The sequence below is a fragment of the Dipteris shenzhenensis genome, chromosome 13 (assembly GCF_047967505.1).
Source record: "Dipteris shenzhenensis isolate YYH24624 ecotype China chromosome 13, Dip_SZ_1.0, whole genome shotgun sequence".
Classification (NCBI taxonomy): Eukaryota; Viridiplantae; Streptophyta; class Polypodiopsida; order Gleicheniales; family Dipteridaceae; genus Dipteris; species Dipteris shenzhenensis.
This window is the reverse complement of record NC_141608.1, coordinates 36,478,468-36,497,805: the sequence shown is the minus strand read 5'-3', so window position 1 is coordinate 36,497,805 and position 19,338 is coordinate 36,478,468. Positions and strand designations below refer to the sequence as shown.

The window sequence follows — 19,338 nt, the reverse complement described above, 5'->3', positions numbered from 1 at the left end:
TTGAAGGTAGTTCACCTATTGCGACCCCTCGAAATTTTTCTCAACACTCCTAATATGTTGAGACATGCATAGACTTGGAACATGCAACACAATCTAGAGCTCTAACATGTTGGTATTGTTAGGAGGTGGTCCCAAAAGCAAGAGCAGAAGCTAGAAGTCTTGCATACATAGAGGTTAGAAAGAGTTGGCCAAAAGCAAAAACTTCAATTTTAAAAATAAATAGATAAATACTGAGCTTTTGTTCTGTCAAAGTAGTACAAAGCAAGACATTTGACGGTAGTTCACCTATTGCGACCCCTTGAATTTTTTCTCAACACTCATAATATGTTGAGACATGCATAGAATTGGAAGATGTCAAGAAATATTTGGAAAATATTTAATTAAAAAGAAAAACTTTAAATTATATAAAAACGCTTTCGCTCTGTTCTATCAACTCTTCACTCCCTTGTGCATTCTCATACACAAATCCTCTTCCTCACTTCACTCTATCCTTCTCTCATGTACATTCTCTCCTTCTCTCAAATAAGTTTCCCCCCCTCTCCTCCCTCTCCTACCTCCACGTCTCTCTCTCTCTCTCTCTCTCCCTCTCTCTCTCTCTCTCACACACACACACACGCACACGCGCGCATAGACGACATGCTCCATATGCAATAGCTCTCTCTCTCTCTCTCTCTCTCTATATATATATATATATATATACTATGAATTAAACCAAATCCTCTCTCTCACCCACCATAATCATATGTTTGAAAGATATGGTCTCTTCAATATTGATATGCAAACCCTAAATACTTAGAGACTTAGCACTTAGAGAAGCCTACTTACTTGAATAATCTTTTTCTTCCATGTTTCACAACATAATATACCATCAAGGCATCAATTTATACTCAATTTTGTATCTTAATCTAGATATACAAGACATGGTGCTTTATTTATCACTTAGTACACATTACGAATACTACTCATCTATTATGCAATTGCTCATTCAAATGTACAAGAATACTTGGATTAACTGCATTTAAGACTAAATACAATATTATCCATCTATCTTGCAATTTCTTGTTGAAACTTATACAAGCACTTGGATTAAATGCGTTCAAGATGTTAAAAGAAAACCAATATTAAAATGTTTTGGTGAAACTAGCATGGCGCTTCTTCCATAGCCCTGTTTATTCCCATATATGAGAACCATTCTTATATGTTAGTATAACATATTCCTTGTGATATCATTTGGGAAGACCTCCTTAGCTTAGCTTGGGTACACAATCTACGAAAACATCCTCTTATAAAGATGCAAGGTTTTTTGTGATTGAAAGAGTACCATTATAAGTGCATAGAGGTAAACTTCCCTTGCATATAACTTTTGGACCAAGAAGAGGACCTTGTTTTGGACGAATATCCTACATAAATCAAGAGATATCAAGTTGAAGGTCAAAATCAAAGTAGACATCCATTGGCATACTACTTTAATAAAGAAATATATCATAATTTACATTGCATTGAAGATTGTACTACTTGTAAGACACAACTAAGAAAAAACAAATAGAAATGGGAGCTAATGTGAAATTTAAAAACACTTCAAAGATATTGAACTTATATTCAAGAAGAAGATGAGTGCATTGAAAATTACAATCTGTATTCAAATATATTGAATTTAAAATCAAGAAGAAGATGAATTCATTGAACATTACAATCTCTTGAATATGCAAGAACATCCTGTAAGTTCTCAATGGGCTTTGCTTTTAGGTGGCTATACAATTTGTCCAACACAAAGGATTACAATGTCATAGGGCAAGCAATCTTGTTGGACAAAGTGAAGATATCAAGGGGAGTGTTAAGACAACACAAGTTTGATGCAAAGAGCTCAACTTCATAAAATGATAAGGGGGGACCTTCAAACGAGAGCTACTAGAACATAAAGTTAAAAAGAGAGCTTACAAATATAAAGCAACTTGATACTATAAGTAATAGAGTAAGAGGAAATAATGGTAAGAGCAAAAAGCAATTCCTTGGATATCTTTTTATACTTTGCTAGGTCAATGTTTTACACTTTGGACACTATTTATACTCTAGTTGCTTGGTTTTTGTACTTCTTAGATAGTATTTTCACTTACATCGTACTCTTCCTTCTCTTCCTTCCAACATCCATTGTCCTTGTGAAACCTTTGTTCGTTTAGATGTCTAGTTTCCATCAACTATCCCTTCACATGTATCTCACAACCTCTTACAAGGAATTGCTTTTGGCTCTTACTCTTGGAAATATCACAACTCTTCACATTTACATATTTTTACTTGGAAAAGTACAATTCCTTGGATATTATTGATACTCTGCTTGGTCAAATTTTTGCACTTTTCTTTGGACACTATTGATAGACTGGTTGGTTGGCTTTTGTACTTCTTCATAGATAATATTTTCAATTTGCCTATCCCTCTCACTCTGTCCCCTTCGCCTCTCCTTCTCCCCCCTGCGCCCTCCCTCTCCCCTTCTCCGCCCTCAGCCTCTCCTTCTCTGCCCTGCCTTCTCATGTGCTCCACTCACCTTCCCTCCATCGGCCTGCTTCCCTCAACCTCTCCCCTCCCTCAACTCTCTCATCTTCCTCACCCGTCTCTCTCAACTCTCTCTCACTCAGCCGTCCCCCCCCCCCTCTCTCTCTGCCTCGCTCTCCCTAAGCTCTCTCTCTCAAGTGTCCCCATCCCCATCCCCATCCCTCAAGTCTCCCTCTCCCCTTCGTCATACACTCGTTAACTGTAGCAATTTGTAAACTTCTGGACTACTGCTTCTTGATTTTCTGGACTTAGAACCTTCTCGTTAATTCACTATCAGACTAGGAAAGCCCATGGTACCGTTGTGGGCTAGGAGCTGGGTATTTTCTCTTAGTGTGGACCGTTCACGTAAAACCTCTATACAAGTCGAAAGGTCCACTTTTGCAGCCAGCTTGTGAGCATGATGAGGACCAGTGGTTTCCACAACATTCAACCTAAACCCTGCCAACGCCATCAGACTAGCTTGGCTGTAACCTCACTCGTCTCAATGCTTGCTTCGTGTTTCCTATTCTCAAGAGCAAGAGGACTAGTCACAATTGAAGATTCAATCCTTCACTAGTGATGTGACCATTCTTTAATTATGGTAATCCTGGATCTTCTTTATAAGGTGAAATCAGCTGCAACATCCCTCAGGCAAACAATTAGAGTTTGCCAACATCAGTCCTTTAAGAATATAAAGTCCCCTTCGATGTCCTTGCTTTACTTTTCACGGTGGTGTTGTTCATCATGTTGTAGCCGAGCACCTAAACAATCTATGAAGAAACAAACTCCCTATGGAACAATCTTCGATTGAAAGTATACATGCGTCCTGCGTTGCAAACAGTTCTTTTTTTTCTTTCATGAAAAAGACTTCTATCAAGTATGAAAAATACCCGCGTGAGCATGCTCAAAGCGGAAATACATCATGCTGTGCATGAGAAACCCCCCTGAAATAGGGAACATAAAACTCAAAATGGAGCTAGAAAGAAACCAGGTTGAGGCTGAAAATGCCACCTCAAACCTGCTGTAAAAGGGGCCTGCCCGGAAAGAACCTTGCATGCTCGCCCAACTGGCCATCAGTGTGTCAGCCCAAATACTGTCCAGGGTGTGCCTGAGATCCGTCTAAGGCCTAGCCCTCATAATTGCAAACTATTCAGACCGCAACAAAGATACAACTTACTGCGAACAAAGATACGCTCGAGATCGCAATCCTGAGCTCTTGGGTGGAAGCAATGCCCTTTCACAGTTCGTTGCATCAAGGCAACCGCAAACAGCCCATTACTTTTAGATGAGAATCGAGACCAAGCCAGTCCGTTAGTCTGGCAAATTCAACTTGGCCTTCTAAAAAGCAGTGCAGCGACCACAATCCAATTTCACCACAATTACTCCGGTGATGGCAACTTGTTGCGCATCGACCCAACATTTCTGCGCGTGCAGACATGCGCCGTCACTCTGTAAATTCAGGCTAGATGATCAATCAGGAATCGAGGTCTCCTGATTCGATAACCACATCACTCGATAAGGTTGCAAACAGTCAAATATGAAGCCTAATGAGGTCGCATTAACTCTCTCTGAGTTGTAATGTCTAAGTAATGTTTGGGCAAAGAGCTATTTTAAAGGCTGCTTGCTACGCAAGTTTATGTTATATGATGATATACTATTCCTTATTGAAGCAGATAGCAGTCACTGTGCAAACATGTCAGCTCACTCAGGGCCTTTAGCAGATAAAACCTTTATTAATCGTTCCCTTTTATGGCATTTGCAGGTAAGTGCTGCCACGCTTGCAAGGATGGACGATGGCATGCGTTATATAGTGAATGGATTTGTCATGCCTCAAGATGCTAGACACGGATCCTTTTGATTACCTTCTACAATTTCTTATACCCTATTACAGAAGCCATTCTGCATCAATTGTTTTTCCTCCGTTTTCCCTTACAATCTTGTTGATATATGCCTTAGAAATCAAATGGTTTCCAAGCCCTAGTGTGTTCCAAGCAAGACCTACTTTGGAAGGTCAAGATATCTATGTGGGTTGATCTACCTTGGATATCCAGTTTGAAACATGTTGGAGATGCCCTATGAAAGTGGAGAAGCATCCCACTATGGTTAAATCTTTCTTGCCCAGCGGTTTATGACAAATGCTAGGAAGATCCATGAATTTGGTCACTTTGAACCTGAGGAGCATACATTTCTGCCTAAGCATGTGATACAGCCTGGCCACGCTCCTGGTACCAGTTAGTATTGGTACTACTATGCCTCTCCCTAGTATGCATCCAAAGTCTGCCTCACTGCCATTGACAATACCTGTGTATTCAGGGGAAAATCAGGTGCTGCAAATACTACATTGTTATGTAAGAATGGGAGTTTCAACCTAAAAGAAATGAAAACTACAGCCCAAAGACTGAAACTAATGGACAACAAAGAGAAGACCCTGCCATTAGAGCTTCACAGAACAAGGCAATGCCCAAAACAATACATTGACACACCAGCACGCTAGCAACAATCATGAAGAAAATTTCACGCATGCAAACTTTTGAGGAAATGTTTTTTAGGAGAATGAGTACCAAGCAATGTATGGTCTCCATAGGAGGAAAATCAGGAAGACCACACAGGTGATAGCAAAGGATACCAAAATAGGTTTGTAAGCAAGAAAGTGAGCAGGTTGAGCAGCAAATTGAAGTAATGTATGATGGTTTTAGTCTTGAAGATGCATCACAAGATATTGACAAGCCACAGTGAGGAACTTATGACCTAGCATGGAGATGCCACAGAACTACTCAGTGCTGCTCACTAGTTGAATTTACGACGGAGTCTTACCTCTACACTTGGCAGCCATAATGAGGACAATGGCAGTCACGGAAGTGCTAAAAATGCAAGGACTGAACTGTAGGAAGGGATGGCCGTGATGAAAAGAGGACAATGAACTAAGTTTTGTGGGGTTAGTGCGAGGGGTCATATTAGTGGATGACAGTGGAGCTTGAAGGCAAGGACCTTGATGAAGGACGACCTTGATTCATTGCTCAGAGGAATTAGCTTTAGTGTCGAAAAGATTGTACCCAGACAAGAGAGGCTCAAGTTTAGGTAGACACTTTAAGGAGTGTACCACGTGGGAGGCTCAGGTTCAGACAGGTGTATGACCATTGACACTCAACCCTTTTTTTATCATGGCCCATAGATACCAGATCCCAAACTTTGATGAGACAAGCAAGCTCGACGGGACCAACTACCCATTGTGGAAAATGAAGCTCCGGAGCCACTTGGTGTTGAGAGAGTCGTGGGGGATTGCGACAAGGATAGAGCTAATACCTCAAGCCACCGTGGCTACTCCAACTACATCAACCTCAGTAGTGGTGGTGACGCCAACAAACCCTGTCACGATCTGTGACGTATTCCTTTCTCTTTCTAGACTTATGGATGGTTTAATGAATGGACACTTGTGGAAGGGTATGACCTTTCGACGGGACACTTGCCCATTCGACGGGACACTTCCTAAAGAGGCACAACCCTTCACAAGAGACATTCCAATGAAGAGACATTCCTATTGTAATGTACCCTCTCATCAAGGGTCACACCCTTCACAAGGGGTACACACCTCTTCATGCACATACCCTTTGGAGTACACACCTTTTCATGTGTGACTCTTCACTCTCTATATAAGAGAGGCCAAATTGTATGGATGAATCACATCCACCCTACAGACATTCAAGCAATACAAATATTCCTTGTTCTCTGCTATCTCAGTCTCTTTTATGTTCCTTAGCACAGTTCTAAATATAGTAAATCTAGGATTTCTTACAGTGGTATCAGAGCAAAATTCGCTCCTGCCTGTAGGAAATGCCCCCCACCTTCTAGCGCTGATCTGATACATTTTTGCCGCTAGAAGGACATCCGTGCACATTGTGCATGGAAGAGATGGAGAGGATGAGCGTAAAATTTTTAAACGCCTACCCGGCCTAAAGTCATCCTGGCCTCTCCATCTCCCTCACATCACAAGTTGATGTGAATGGACATGACCAAAATCGTGTCCTTTCAGGTGCTTGGGCTGTCCCAAAACCAAGGGACGCACCTTTTCCACCATGGAACACACCTTTTGGTGACGAGTCTCGACTCCTCACTCATGGGACATACCCCATCATGGGCAAAGGGACATACCTATTCATGCAGGGTCACACCCCTTTTAACAATAGGGTCACACCCCTTTTAACAATAGGGACACATCCCCTCATGAACAGGTGCACCTATTCCAAGGGTCACACCCCTTCGAATAGGCACACCTCCTAGGCCCCAAGTACCTACAAAAGGGTACCTAGAGGGGTAAAAAAGGGAAAAAAAAATAAACCCATCCCCTATCCCTAGGTTTACCCTAGCTACCTAGGGTTAACTAAACCCCCCATTTGATTTTTGGGGCAACTAACCCATTAGGCAGCCCTAGCGAAAAGTCGCAGCCTCTCCTTCAACAAAAAAAACTGTACGGACTTCCGTACCTTCTGCGCCAGCCGTACAGCCTGTGCAGCCAGCCATACAGCCCTGCGCCATCTTTCCGTACCTTCCTGCGCAGCCAGCCGTACAAGCCAACCGTACAACTAGCCGTACAGCCAGCCGTACCCCCTGCTCACAGCCAGCCCTGCATACGCGATCCCGCTACAGCCCTGCGCTGCCAAGACCCTGTTTCGCCATGCACGCTGCCAGCCCTGGTTACTCCCAGCCCTTACCTCGCCATTTTCGCTGACAGCCCCCCTCGCTATTTGCAGCCCTGGATACCTGCCTTTTCCTGACAGCCTGCTGCCCTCTCCTTGTTTCGCCATTTTTGCCCTGCCAATTCAGCACCAGTTGCAACTATTCTCGCGATGAAGACAGCGCGTTGACAGCCCGGACCAGACAAGCCTCAAGCACTCCTCGCAAAACACTGCAACATGGACCTCCGGACAATGATTTGCAGCCTTCTTCTACACAATAACTTGGCAGATTAAAGTATTGCCAGGTGGAGTCTTTCCAATCTGCTTTTTACGGATTCTCTTTAACAAATTACAGCAAATGAAAGAATCCACATTAAAGCATGGAAACCCCTGGTAATTCACCCGGCCTTTCAAGGACACCTCAGGCACCTGCTACTACACAATATCGTGTTCAAATTGCACAGCCAGCCCATTTTGGAGCCTTTGCATCTTGGGTCTTCTGTGTCACGTGCCCTCCAAGTGACTTGGATCACATCCTCTACCTTCTGCGTGAGGCACCTCAGTTACATTATTTCCTCAGCACAGTACAGGTTGTGTTCCACGAGACACGAAGATATCCGGAACACGATATTCCTCAGGAGTTTGCTGTTCATTTTTGGAGAGAGTTTTACCCTTCACCTTCGGCATCCCCAGGGTACTCTCCACCTCCTTCAGCTCCCAGATATCCTCCTCTACAGGTTGTACCTTCTCCAAGTCAGTATTTACATTCTGAAGGCACTCCCTCTCCTAGATATCCTCCTCTTCCGACAGCAGCTCCTTACCCTTTTTCAGATCCGTGGACTCTGCTACCTACCCCTGTCTTATCACGAGCAGTAACACCTTTTTCAGAATCTCCAGTGTTACCTCCGACAGGACCTCCCTTACCAGATTTCCACGGGTGGTTCCATCCTGCCTCGCCTGCCCCCTCCAATATGAGAAACCTCAGGGAGCAGCCCGAATCCTCTTTCAGGGATGGTACAAACTAGAGCGCAAGTTCGCGCTTTTCTCACAGGGATTTCCGACATGTCGCACCGCTCGCGTGAAGCCTCTCCAGAGATTAAAGAATCAAGTCCCAAAAAGACCCCTGAAGGCAACGTCCAAAGTGAATCTCTATTGCAACTTCAAATATCTCAGCTTCAGGACAGCATCTCCGACCTGGTTCAAAAAGTTCAACAACTCCAAGATTCTCGAAGTCCAGCACATACAAAGGATGACGTGACGCAACCCGACGACGATGCGGACTCTTTCCCACCAGAGGTAGAAAACACTGAACTGTGTGCTCTCTACCGATTACTTCAAGCTTCCAAAACTAAACGACTTGACGTCAAACTTCCGGAAGCCTACACTGGTCAACGTAATCGCCGAACAGTTGACCAATGGCTCGCTAAAATGCGCATGTATTTTGACACTGTTGACCTCACGGAAGGCAAAAAGATCGCCTTGGCAGCCTCCCTCCTAAAGGATACAGCATTTCTATGGTGGCAAAGACGCTTAAAGGACGGAAAAAGTGTGTTAACATGGGAACGTTTTGAACACGTGCTTCGTAAGCAGTTTGTACCTGCCAATGCGGACTTCCAAGCACGTTCAAAACTCCGACAGTTGGAGCAAACGGGTTCCCTGTCTTCCTATATCTCTCAGTTCACCACATTGGTGCTGGAGATTGATGGTTTAACTGAGGATGATCGCCTTCATGCTTTCATCTCAGGCCTAAATCCCTCGTTACGCATTGATGTTCTTAAAGCAAACATCACCACCACAGATGGCGCTATTGCTTACGCAGAGCGCATTACAGATTTCCTAAACACAGGGAAGCAGAGTGCTAATCGCACACAGAACTCTCCTATGGCCAAAGGTGCTCGCCCTCAAGATAACACCAGGTTTCGAAAAAACTTCGGTAATCAAGGTCAGCGACAGTCTCAAGATCCCCAGAAGCCTCAGAAATCATTTGCTGGATTCCAACAGAAGCACTCTCCCAAGGATCGCGCTTCTTCTTCTTCACAAAGTCATTACCGACATCCCCAACATAAAGGTGCGGCCACTGACAAGAAGAACAGCTCCAGCACAAAAGGACTTTGTACCATCTGTACAGGCGACCATAGATGGTTCGATTGTCCCAAGCGACCAAAGCAAAATTCTAATATGGAACCTAGCACTTCCCCAAAAGAAGATGCTACCTCAGCACAAGACAAGAAAGGCAAAGCTGTTCGAATGGCGAATACCATCCACCTGAGCCTTGCCAGCAACCCCGAACCTTCCCTGGCCACTCAAGTACTTTGTGTTCAAGGATCGATTCGTGGAACAACGGTCACCATCCTCATCGACAGTGGCTGTTCTCATAATTTCCTAGCCAGTTCTGTGGTCGATAAACTTCGGTTGACCACCAGTCCTAGTCTCATGGACTATCAGATTGAACTCGCAAATGGAACTACTTTCTTGTGCAACATCAGGATCAAAAACTTGTCTTTTCGCATCCAACATTATACGGACAAGTTGAACTTCGACATTATGCCTCTTTCTCGGTACGATGTCATACTCGGACAACAATGGCTCTACGACTATGATCCATCAATCAATTTTCGCAGCCATACTATCCAGTTTGTCCACCAGGGAAAACTTATTGAGCTAACTGGTTCTAGGGATTCTCCTTCAACCCCAGTTGCCTCTGCCCTACAAGTAAAGAAGTGGGTTCGTAAACGCCAAGTAAAGACTTCACTTCTGTTGGTTACGGCAGTAGAGGAGACATTAGCTAAGGATCCTCCTGAATACCTCAACCAACCTTTTTTCCAGCCTTACCTGGATCTTTTTCCACAGGAATTGCCAAAGCAGTTACCACCTCGACGACCAGTGGATCACCCAATCGAACTTATTCCCGGCAGTAATCCACCGTCGAAGCCTCCTTATCGGGTTTCTTACACTCAAAATGAAGAAATCCAAAGACAGGTCACCGAACTACTCGACAAAGGTCACATTCGGCCCAGTCGCAGCCCTTTCGGATCTCCTGTACTACTTGTGGAAAAAAAGAATAAGTCAATGCGCCTTTGCATCGACTACCAAGCCCTCAACAAGCTCACTATCAAAAACAAGTATCCATTGCCTCGCATTGATGACCTCTTCGATCAACTTCTACATGCAACACAATTCTCAAAGATTGATCTTCGTTCAGGCTATCATCAAATTCGTATACGAGAAGGCGATGAGTACAAGACAGCTTTTCGAACAAAGTATGGACACTATGAATGTTTGGTCATGCCTTTTGGGTTAAACAATGCCCCGGCCACATTCATGAAATTAATGAACGACATCTTCAGGCCTTTCCTCGATAAGTTCGTCATCGTTTACCTCGATGACATCCTCGTTTTCAGCAGATCCCTACATGAGCACAAACAACATCTTCACCAAGTTTTTGAAGTTCTCCGCGCAAATTCTCTCTACATAAACATTGAGAAGAGTGAGTTCTTCAAGACCCAACTCGAATATTTGGGACATGTTATTTCAGCTCAAGGTATCTCTGTGGATCCCAAGAAGGTCGAGGTAATTCGAAACTGGCCTACTCCTAAGAATGTTCATGATGTCCGCTCTTTTCTCGGATTGGCAAACTTTTACCATACAAAGGTCTATCAGTTTTCCGAAATCGCAGCTCCTATGTCCGAATTATTGAAAAGCACAGCAATTTTTCAGTGGCTTCCTGAAACAGAGTATAGTTTCCAACAACTCAAGCAAGCACTCACTACCACACCAGTTATGGCTATTGCTGACCCAAATCTCCCATTTGAGGTCATGACCGACGCTTCCGACATCGCTACAGGAGCAGTCTTGATGCAAGAAGGCAGAGTTATTGCTTTTGACAGCCATAAACATTCTGATATCCAAACCCGATATCCGGTCTATGATAAGGAGTTTCTTGCTGTTGTACATGCTTATCGCTCTTGGAAACATTATCTCATGGGTGCCGACTCTGTGGTCAAAACAGACCATCACTCTTTAAAGTACATCTTTACTCAGCCAGTCATGAACGCTCGACAAGCCCGCTGGGTTGAGTTTCTGGCCAACTTTCACATGACCATTGAGTATATACCAGGACTACGCAATGTAGTTGCAGATGCTCTCAGCAGGTTACCTCTAGCATCAGCCATGGTAATCTCTACATTATCTGTGGATGTTCCGAATTCATTCAAAGGAAAGTATTTCAATGATAAAGACTTCGGCACAGCAGTACAGGTTCTTTCAAAAGATCAACCTTCGACTTCCGAACAAAAGATTTTCTCATCCTATTCTTATACAGACGACCTTCTGTATTATCAAGATCGCGTCTGTGTACCACATGACAAGGATGTTCGACGTCTTTTGTTAAAAGAGCATCATGTAGTTCCTTATGCTGCCCATCCAGGCATCAATAAGACTTATCGGTTACTCAGTGCAACATACTACTGGCCTCAGATGAAAAGAGATGTTATCAAAATGGTTACATCTTGCTTATCATGTCAACAAATGAAAGCAAGTCGACGACTTCCAACAGGACTTCTTCAGCCTCTTCCAGTTCCAACTGAAAGGTGGGAAAGTATTTCCATGGATTTCATTACAACACTACCACGATCCTCCAGAGGTAACACTCAGATTATGATAATTGTTGATCGCTTGTCCAAAATGGCACACTTTGTTGCTTGCAAAAGCAGTGCACAGGCCCCGGACATAGCCAAACTCTTTATACAACACATCTTCCGACACCATGGATTACCCAAGAATATCATATCCGACAGAGATCCTAAGTTTACCAGTCACTTTTGGATTTCACTGTTCGAATCTTTGGGTACAACTCTACTGTTCAGTTCAGCTTACCACCCAGAATCAGATGGCCAGACTGAAAGAGTCAACCAAGTTCTGGAAGAAATGCTTCGACATTATGTTCAGTCACGCCTCGCCGCCTGGGAAGAGTATCTACCACTCCTTGAGTTTGCTTATAATAACTCTTTCCATAGTGCCATCAGCATGACTCCATTCCAAGCAGCTTATGGACACACTCTGATTGTACCAACAAATTTTGTACTTCAACATCGAGTGGCCCTAGCTGATCAACTGGTTCAAGAAATGCAAGACATTCTACTGCAAGTCAAGGATCATATGCGAAAAGCGCAAGAGCGGTATCAACGGTCTGCCAACAAACATAGACGTCACCTGGAATTTAACACTGGTGACATGGTGCTATTATTTGTAGCCCCACATCGCTATAAGACGGTTAAGTCTGTGTTTCCTAAATTGCGACCAAGATACTATGGACCTTTCCAGATCGTCAAGAAAAATTCACCTTTAAGTTACAAATTGGAATTACCACCATCATGGGGTAAAATCCATCCAACATTTCATATTTCTTGGCTAAAGACGTACATTCCAGGCGATGAAGCAGTTCCTCCTGCAGGTGATTATGTCCCAGAAATCGAAGACGATTATGTTCTCCTTATTCCTGAGTGTATTCTGGACCATTGACAGCGAGAGACTCGACATCGACTTATCACGGAATTCCTTGTTCTTTGGCGAGATCTGGACGACTCCGATGCTACTTGGCAGTCTGATGAAGACTTACAGCAGTACCCTGATCTTTTACAGCAGTATTTTCAGAATCTACCGTGATATTTTCTACATCAGTTCATTATCTCCACCAGGGTCTTCTTTTGAGTGAGAGGGGATGTCACGATCTGTGACGTATTCCTTTCTCTTTCTAGACTTATGGATGGTTTAATGAATGGACACTTGTGGAAGGGTATGACCTTTCGACGGGACACTTGCCCATTCGACGGGACACTTCCTAAAGAGGCACAACCCTTCACAAGAGACATTCTAATGAAGAGACATTCCTATTGTAATGTACCCTCTCATCAAGGGTCACACCCTTCACAAGGGGTACACACCTCTTCATGCACATACCCTTTGGAGTACACACCTTTTCATGTGTGACTCTTCACTCTCTATATAAGAGAGGCCAAATTGTATGGATGAATCACATCCACCCTACAGACATTCAAGCAATACAAATATTCCTTGTTCTCTGCTATCTCAGTCTCTTTTCTGTTCCTTAGCACAGTTCTAAATATAGTAAATCTAGGATTTCTTACAAACCCTATCTTAGTGAGAGCATGGCATATCCGAGATGCGGCAGCCTTGGCTATCATTGTGGGTACGACGGCGGATATGGTGTTGCCACATATTTAGCTGGTGGACACTTCTTTCGAGGCCTGGACGAATTTGAGGGATATGTACAAGCTCAACAATAAGGCGAGAATCTTGGACCTCGAGACAGAGCTGTATAGCATGAGTATGGATGTAGGGAAATCGGTACACGAACACATCACCAAGATGAAGGTGGCGCAGGATCAACTTGCGGCAGTTGGTCAAAGGACGAGCTCGACCAAGATGGCAGGACTGTTGCTAGGAATGCTCCCTCCGAGCTATACTAGTTTTGTGACTACGATGACTGCAGGACATAGGGCGATGCCAGTAACTTTTGAAGAGCCAAGATGTCAAACATTGAGGATTAGTCAAAAGAGGAGTCGGGATCCTTTGTGAAGGTGATGGACAGCGACGGGTGCCTGGAGTCATCTGGGTGCTTGGCTGGTGTTACTGAAGCAGAGAGGAATTCTTCGCCAGGACCTGAAGACTCAGGGTCAAAGGTGGCTGTCACTTAGGGAGGGACAACAACATAGAACCACAGTTGGAGCTTGATGGTCCAGGTAAACTGGATTTGTGCATGGGATATGATGTCTCGAGTATGTTGTTTGGTTGCAGACCTAGTCAGATGGAGGATGGGTTGAAACAGAGCCTGAGAGCTTGGTGCATGGAGTGACTTCAGGCTGTTCACCCATCATGAGGGGGACAGTTGGAGGATGCTAGTACTTGGAGAGCTCGAAATCAAAAGGCGGGGTCGTGACTGAAGCTGGTGGTGCCATCAGCTGCTGCCAAATATGGACCTTGTACTAGACTGGTGTGTGAAAGCGGAACCGAGCTGGCAGAGCAGGAGCCACTGGTTGAAAAGACAAAGAAGACCGATGACACCGAATTGTTCCAAAGGGCTACCACGAGGGAGCTGTTGGAGCATCTTCAACCAATTGGGATCGGGCCAATATGGGTCGGCGAGAGGGGGGTGAGAGGGGGTGTTGGAATATGAATGGTCACCTCCCCACTTGTGAGCCCCCAAATGAGGTGTGCATCGGGGGGGTGGACCAGAGAGAGAAGAAAAGCATGGGGCTGCCACACAGGCAGCACATAGGCTGCCATGTGGGCAGCACAAGGCAAGGGAAAGTACCTGGCCATCAAGTACTGGCTGGAGCCAAGAGTGCACAGAGAAACAAGCCCCAAAAAAGAGGCGCTGATGTCAGCGATAGTAGATAGTATGGAGGCATGATGCTGGCAGTACAGAGCTGAGGCACACATGTGCGGGCAGGACATGGTGCTGGCAAGGGGCTGCAGCATGGCACAGACATGACGGGGAGCAGGAGCTGGGTCGGCCACTGGATGGAGCTGGTGGGGCTGGTTGGAGCCAGCCAACCATGCCAGCACATGGGCAGACCTAGGGGCTGGGCCCCTGCATGGAATGAAGGGCCAAAGGCCCGGTTTGAGAGTTCCACACAGTTGGTGGGGGGCAGAGAGCAAGTCGGCCAGAGGGGTCGGTACAAACCCCTCCTAGGTCGGTCATTTTGAGGGGCATCCTTGCCCTATAAAAGGGAGGCCCCTAGGCCCAATTATTCATCATCTGGAGCAGCCCTCTGAGAGCAGACAAGAGCAGCAAGAAGGATCCTTGGGCGTATTCACAAGAGGTGAAGGTGAACCTGAAGTAGCTGCAGACTGAGCTTGAGTGGCAGCCCACCTAAGCTGAGGTTCCGGACAGCAAGGTGGAGAGATCCTTTGGACAGAGAGTCTACATACACTCAGTGGAGCACGTAGGCTCAGAGATCTAGAGGTGCTAGTAGGAGAACCTTTTGGTATTGTATCTTGTCCAGTTTGTGCGGTGCTTCTATATTAGTCTCTGAGCACAGTCTATTTGCTAGTCTACACACACACATGAATGTTGTGCAGTACACACACTTGATAAAGCATTGATTCCATAGTGAAACACTTCCACATGCAATTCCTGGGTTAAACTATCAGTCTTCTGCTGCGGGATACCCTCTGTGTGAGAGTTCAACAGGGCATTCTCACACAGCATCCAAAGCAAGGGCCAAAGAAAAGCCACCACCAAGTGCTCACTTTAAAGTGCAATGTGAATACTACGCATACCTGGTCAAAAATTGATGTGGGAATTGCAATGGTTGCACATGCATTGGGAGTATCAACGATACCGGATATTCGACCCTCACAAGGACATGCTGATAAGAGAATATAGGCCTAGACACATGCAAAGCAAGGACATGAGCAACCACAAGAACAGTTAAGCATAAAACAATTTGCCCGTGAACTTTGCAAAGGATATTTTCTTTGCTGATAAGATCATAAATGTTGTTGAAGAGAGGGGAAAACCTGTTCTTTTGTATAGCCAAATTTGGCTAGATAATCAATGGCATTGAGCACCGCCCTCTTGTATGCCACCGTTGCATCAAGATAATGCTGCCGGCCTGTCTCATCTACACTGATACCTTCGAAGACCAACCACTCTGAGAAACGTGGCTCTAAGGGTCCAATCTCAAAAATTGGGCTCACGTGCAGCTTGGTTGGCCCAAATGGTGTCACGTACTGCTCCATTCCATTACGCAAAATTTCGCATCTGGAAAAATAAAGGCACAATTTAAACCCTTCTAGACTAAGCAAATTCTTATATCGTTGCTTCAGAAACTGCTTGCTTCTCCCATATGACTTCCATGGATCTTCACTGGTACATAGGGATGAACAAATGCCAAATTTGACTTTCAGCACTCAAAGATCTAGTATTTAAAAGATTGAAATGTTCGAATGCTGCAACATGAATGCATTACCCGACACGCTATTATGCATTATGCAGCAATTTTTGCACAGCAAAGTTAAATCTATTCCATAAAACGGCGGATGAAAAAGGTGAAGGATTGAAAAAGCCCCTTAAGTCGGACCAACAGTTCAAAAGTGAGAAGTGAAACCAAAATATACTCACATTCATACTTTTCGACCCTAGTTTTTGCTCCATCAAGCATTTCAGTGATGAGGGACACCCAAAAAACTGGTCAGAAGCACTTGACCAAGCTGCGAATACGTACTTGAGCTCCAGAAAACCGCTCATTTCAATTGCCCCGCAATAAGCTATCTCCCCATCGCCCTGGGAGAAGTGCATATCACCCATACTTAGATTGCCACCTTCCACAAACACAGGGAGGTACACTTTGGAGCCCAGACTCAGGTTTTTGATGTCGCAGTTGCCCCCATTCTCACGGCCAGGTATGGTTCTTGCCGCCTCAGCTGCTATTTTCTCCCATTCCGGTGTGCCGGGCTCAATCTGGTGAAACCATATTATGCTCAGTTTTCGCAATGCAACGGATACTGTCTATTAGTCTTTCCACATGCTCTCACGCACCTCCTTTCCCTTTTCTCGTATGCCTACAAATGAAGCAACATTTTTGTCTCCACATAGGGCATCAGTGCTCTCAAGAAGTGATCGGAGAGTATACGAACCTTCCCAAGGAGGGCACCCTTTGCTATGGGCAAGGAAGATAGCGGCCGCGTATGTAGAACATCGCCGAGTGAGCAAGCCTCAGGTCCATTGTTCACCAATGCTCTCTCCCGCTCGTTCCAAATGTCGAGAAGCTCTTTCGAAGGGGCGGTACCAATGAGACCCGGATGCGGAATTCCTGGAAAGCGGACTCCTGGGCCAAGCAGAACCCACGTTTAGTTCCAGAAGACAAATTTCCGTTTATGCCCTGAGACGTATCTCACATCGTCGCAAGTTGTGATCCTCCATAGGAGAAAGAAGACAACCAAGCGATCCACCAGTATTCATATAATACATATAACATATTGTGCTTCCACGAAGGTTATACTATTTATCCATGTACATTATGCCTAGATCGCAAGATGAAAGAGCAAGGCGATGTACCTGGAATGTGCCGAGAGGATGCGTAAATGCCCTCAAAATACCAAATCGCCTTCCCAGCAGCAGGGAAATGATCAGTCAAGAAGCCACCTCCGTTGTCTCGATCGAAAATTCCAGTGTAGCCCCATTCGTGACCCGGAAGAGGGCCAAGATTACATATCTCAACCTTAATAAGGTCGCCCGGCATGGCAGGCACGCCTTCTAAGTCCGTAACTCGAACTGGACCGCTGAGAAAGTGCACCTACGAGAAGATCAATCGATTAATGAGCATCAATGCAGCGGCTTCTATTCGCCAAATGGGAGGGCGAAATTGACATCGAAGAGGATGGGAGCTTACCCCGTAAGGAGGGACATGCTTCATGTCCTCAGCTGAATCGTTGTCTTGTATGCTACCGCCATTGCAGTCGAGCATTTCGACGCGGAAGAGCTCTCCCTCAGAGACAGTGGCCACGGATGGGATGTGAGGGTGCCAACGGTTGTGCAAGGGGATGGTCTGGTGGGATGGAGATTTGAGAGGATCGACAGAGATGATGAGGCGAGGGGTATTGGGAGCCATGGAGGGAGAAAGGAGCTTGAATTTCACAGTCTGGGAAGCTCGCTCACGATCGCCATAGCTGGAGCTCAGTGTAGGTGCAAAGGGAGTGTCACTCCCCTGTCTCTTCCATCGAGTTTAGATCCCAACCGTTGGATCATGAAAATTCCGTAATCGTAATCCTATCTAAATCGATGACCGGCTAAATTACAACCTTTTCCATTAAAAACATAAACATTAAATTTCCAATTAAAATAAATATAGCACATATACAAAATATAGAGCAGCACTCCATAACATTTTATTCCATTGGCCAGATATATACAAAAAACCGGACAAACCGGTAAACATTCTCCATCAAAAACTCCGTCATCGGATAACAGATTCATAACATAATTTACCCCAAAATTTCGGCCACCGAAGCAACAAACAACAGTAACGAAGCAACTAATACTTCTTTATGAATTGATCAGAGCAGTTATTAAAAATTACGCCATGCAACACAGCAACAGGAGGACCACGATAAGTAAGCCCCAATGCACGAGCAACCACCAGAGAAACGCGAGACAACTCCAACATCTCAGAGTCATCATCATTGCCATACAAAGCCCCATAATCAACATCAGAGCCCGGAACACTAGCAGACACCTCCCCAGCAGCAATAGCACCCGCAGATCCAACAACACGATCACTTGCAGAAGGATACTTTGAACCAACACAACCAACAGATCCACCAACATCTGCCCCGCTAATAGCTCGAGCAGGACGAGACGAAGCCCCACCAAAATGAAAACCACCACCAGCAACACCATCAACACCACCATGATTACCACTAGAAATTCCTCCAATAACAACAGCTTGACCATGTACAACACCAGCAGCAGTAACAAAACCAACACCAACAGCAGCAACAGAATCTGCAAAGACAATAGCAATTAAAATCCACAACATGCAAAAAAACAACAACAAACAAACTACCAAAACACGAAATCCATACCTTTACTACCAAGTTTACCCATCAAACCACCATCACTCACATTAACAATTCCATCCACCTTCTCCGAATAAACTTTCATATTCTCCTCTAATACCTTCGGGGAGATCCTCAGTGCACTAGAATCATCATAAGGATTAGAAATAATACTCTGAGCAACAGCAATCTTAAGAGAATCTCTTGTCGTACTTTCTATAGCTTGAAACCCTCTTATGCCTAGTAACAAGCTGCCCCACTTCTTCAGGAACTTGGCAAAGACTAAGCCTAGTCACAGTCGAGGACCTGACGCTCTTATTAATTCTTTTCACACCAGCAAGACCAACAATTCCCAACATCGCATGCACCAACTTATTCAAAGACTTCTCGGACACCCGATTGAACCACACCTACAACCAACAACAGAATCATAACACAAACAAAGACAACCAAAATAATAAAAAACATAGAAAAAAATGGAACATACCTCAGTACGAAAATTTTCAATCACTTGCAAGAACAAAAACTTGGAATTCGGTGAACACTCGTCAAGAGG

The 19,338-nt window shown here is 44.7% G+C and overlaps 1 protein-coding gene across 2 annotated transcripts; it reads right to left on the bottom strand.

Moving 5' to 3' along the window:
* Positions 1 to 1,010: 1,010 nt before the first annotated feature.
* Positions 1,011 to 17,922, bottom strand: LOC147895359 (uncharacterized). 2 transcript variants are annotated; one of them, XM_087383583.1, is made up of 7 exons: positions 17,618 to 17,922; positions 17,284 to 17,521; positions 16,863 to 17,053; positions 16,451 to 16,686; positions 15,744 to 15,987; positions 15,504 to 15,611; positions 1,011 to 1,400 (listed from the first exon to the last, which is right to left on the bottom strand). In XM_087383583.1, exons 1-7 carry the CDS (start codon positions 17,834 to 17,836, stop codon positions 1,284 to 1,286), a joined length of 1,353 nt encoding a protein of 450 aa, XP_087239709.1. In that variant the 5' UTR covers positions 17,837 to 17,922; the 3' UTR covers positions 1,011 to 1,283. The 2 variants fall into 2 exon arrangements, with proteins under 2 accessions (XP_087239709.1, XP_087239710.1); XM_087383584.1 differs by lacking the exon at positions 1,011 to 1,400 and adding an exon at positions 4,450 to 4,827.
* Positions 17,923 to 19,338: the final 1,416 nt, after the last annotated feature.

Bases quoted from the DNA above. Each gene is read 5' to 3' on its own strand.
- LOC147895359 (XM_087383583.1), bottom strand. From the start codon at position 17,836: ATGGCTCCCAATACCCCTCGCCTCATCATCTCTGTCGATCCTCTCAAA. The intron at 17,522-17,617 runs GTAAGCTCCCAT...ATCTTCTCGTAG, and splicing joins AGCATGTCCCTCCTTACGGG to GTGCACTTTCTCAGCGGTCC. The intron at 16,687-16,862 runs GTTCGTATACTC...TGGTTTCACCAG, and splicing joins AGGGTGCCCTCCTTGGGAAG to ATTGAGCCCGGCACACCGGA.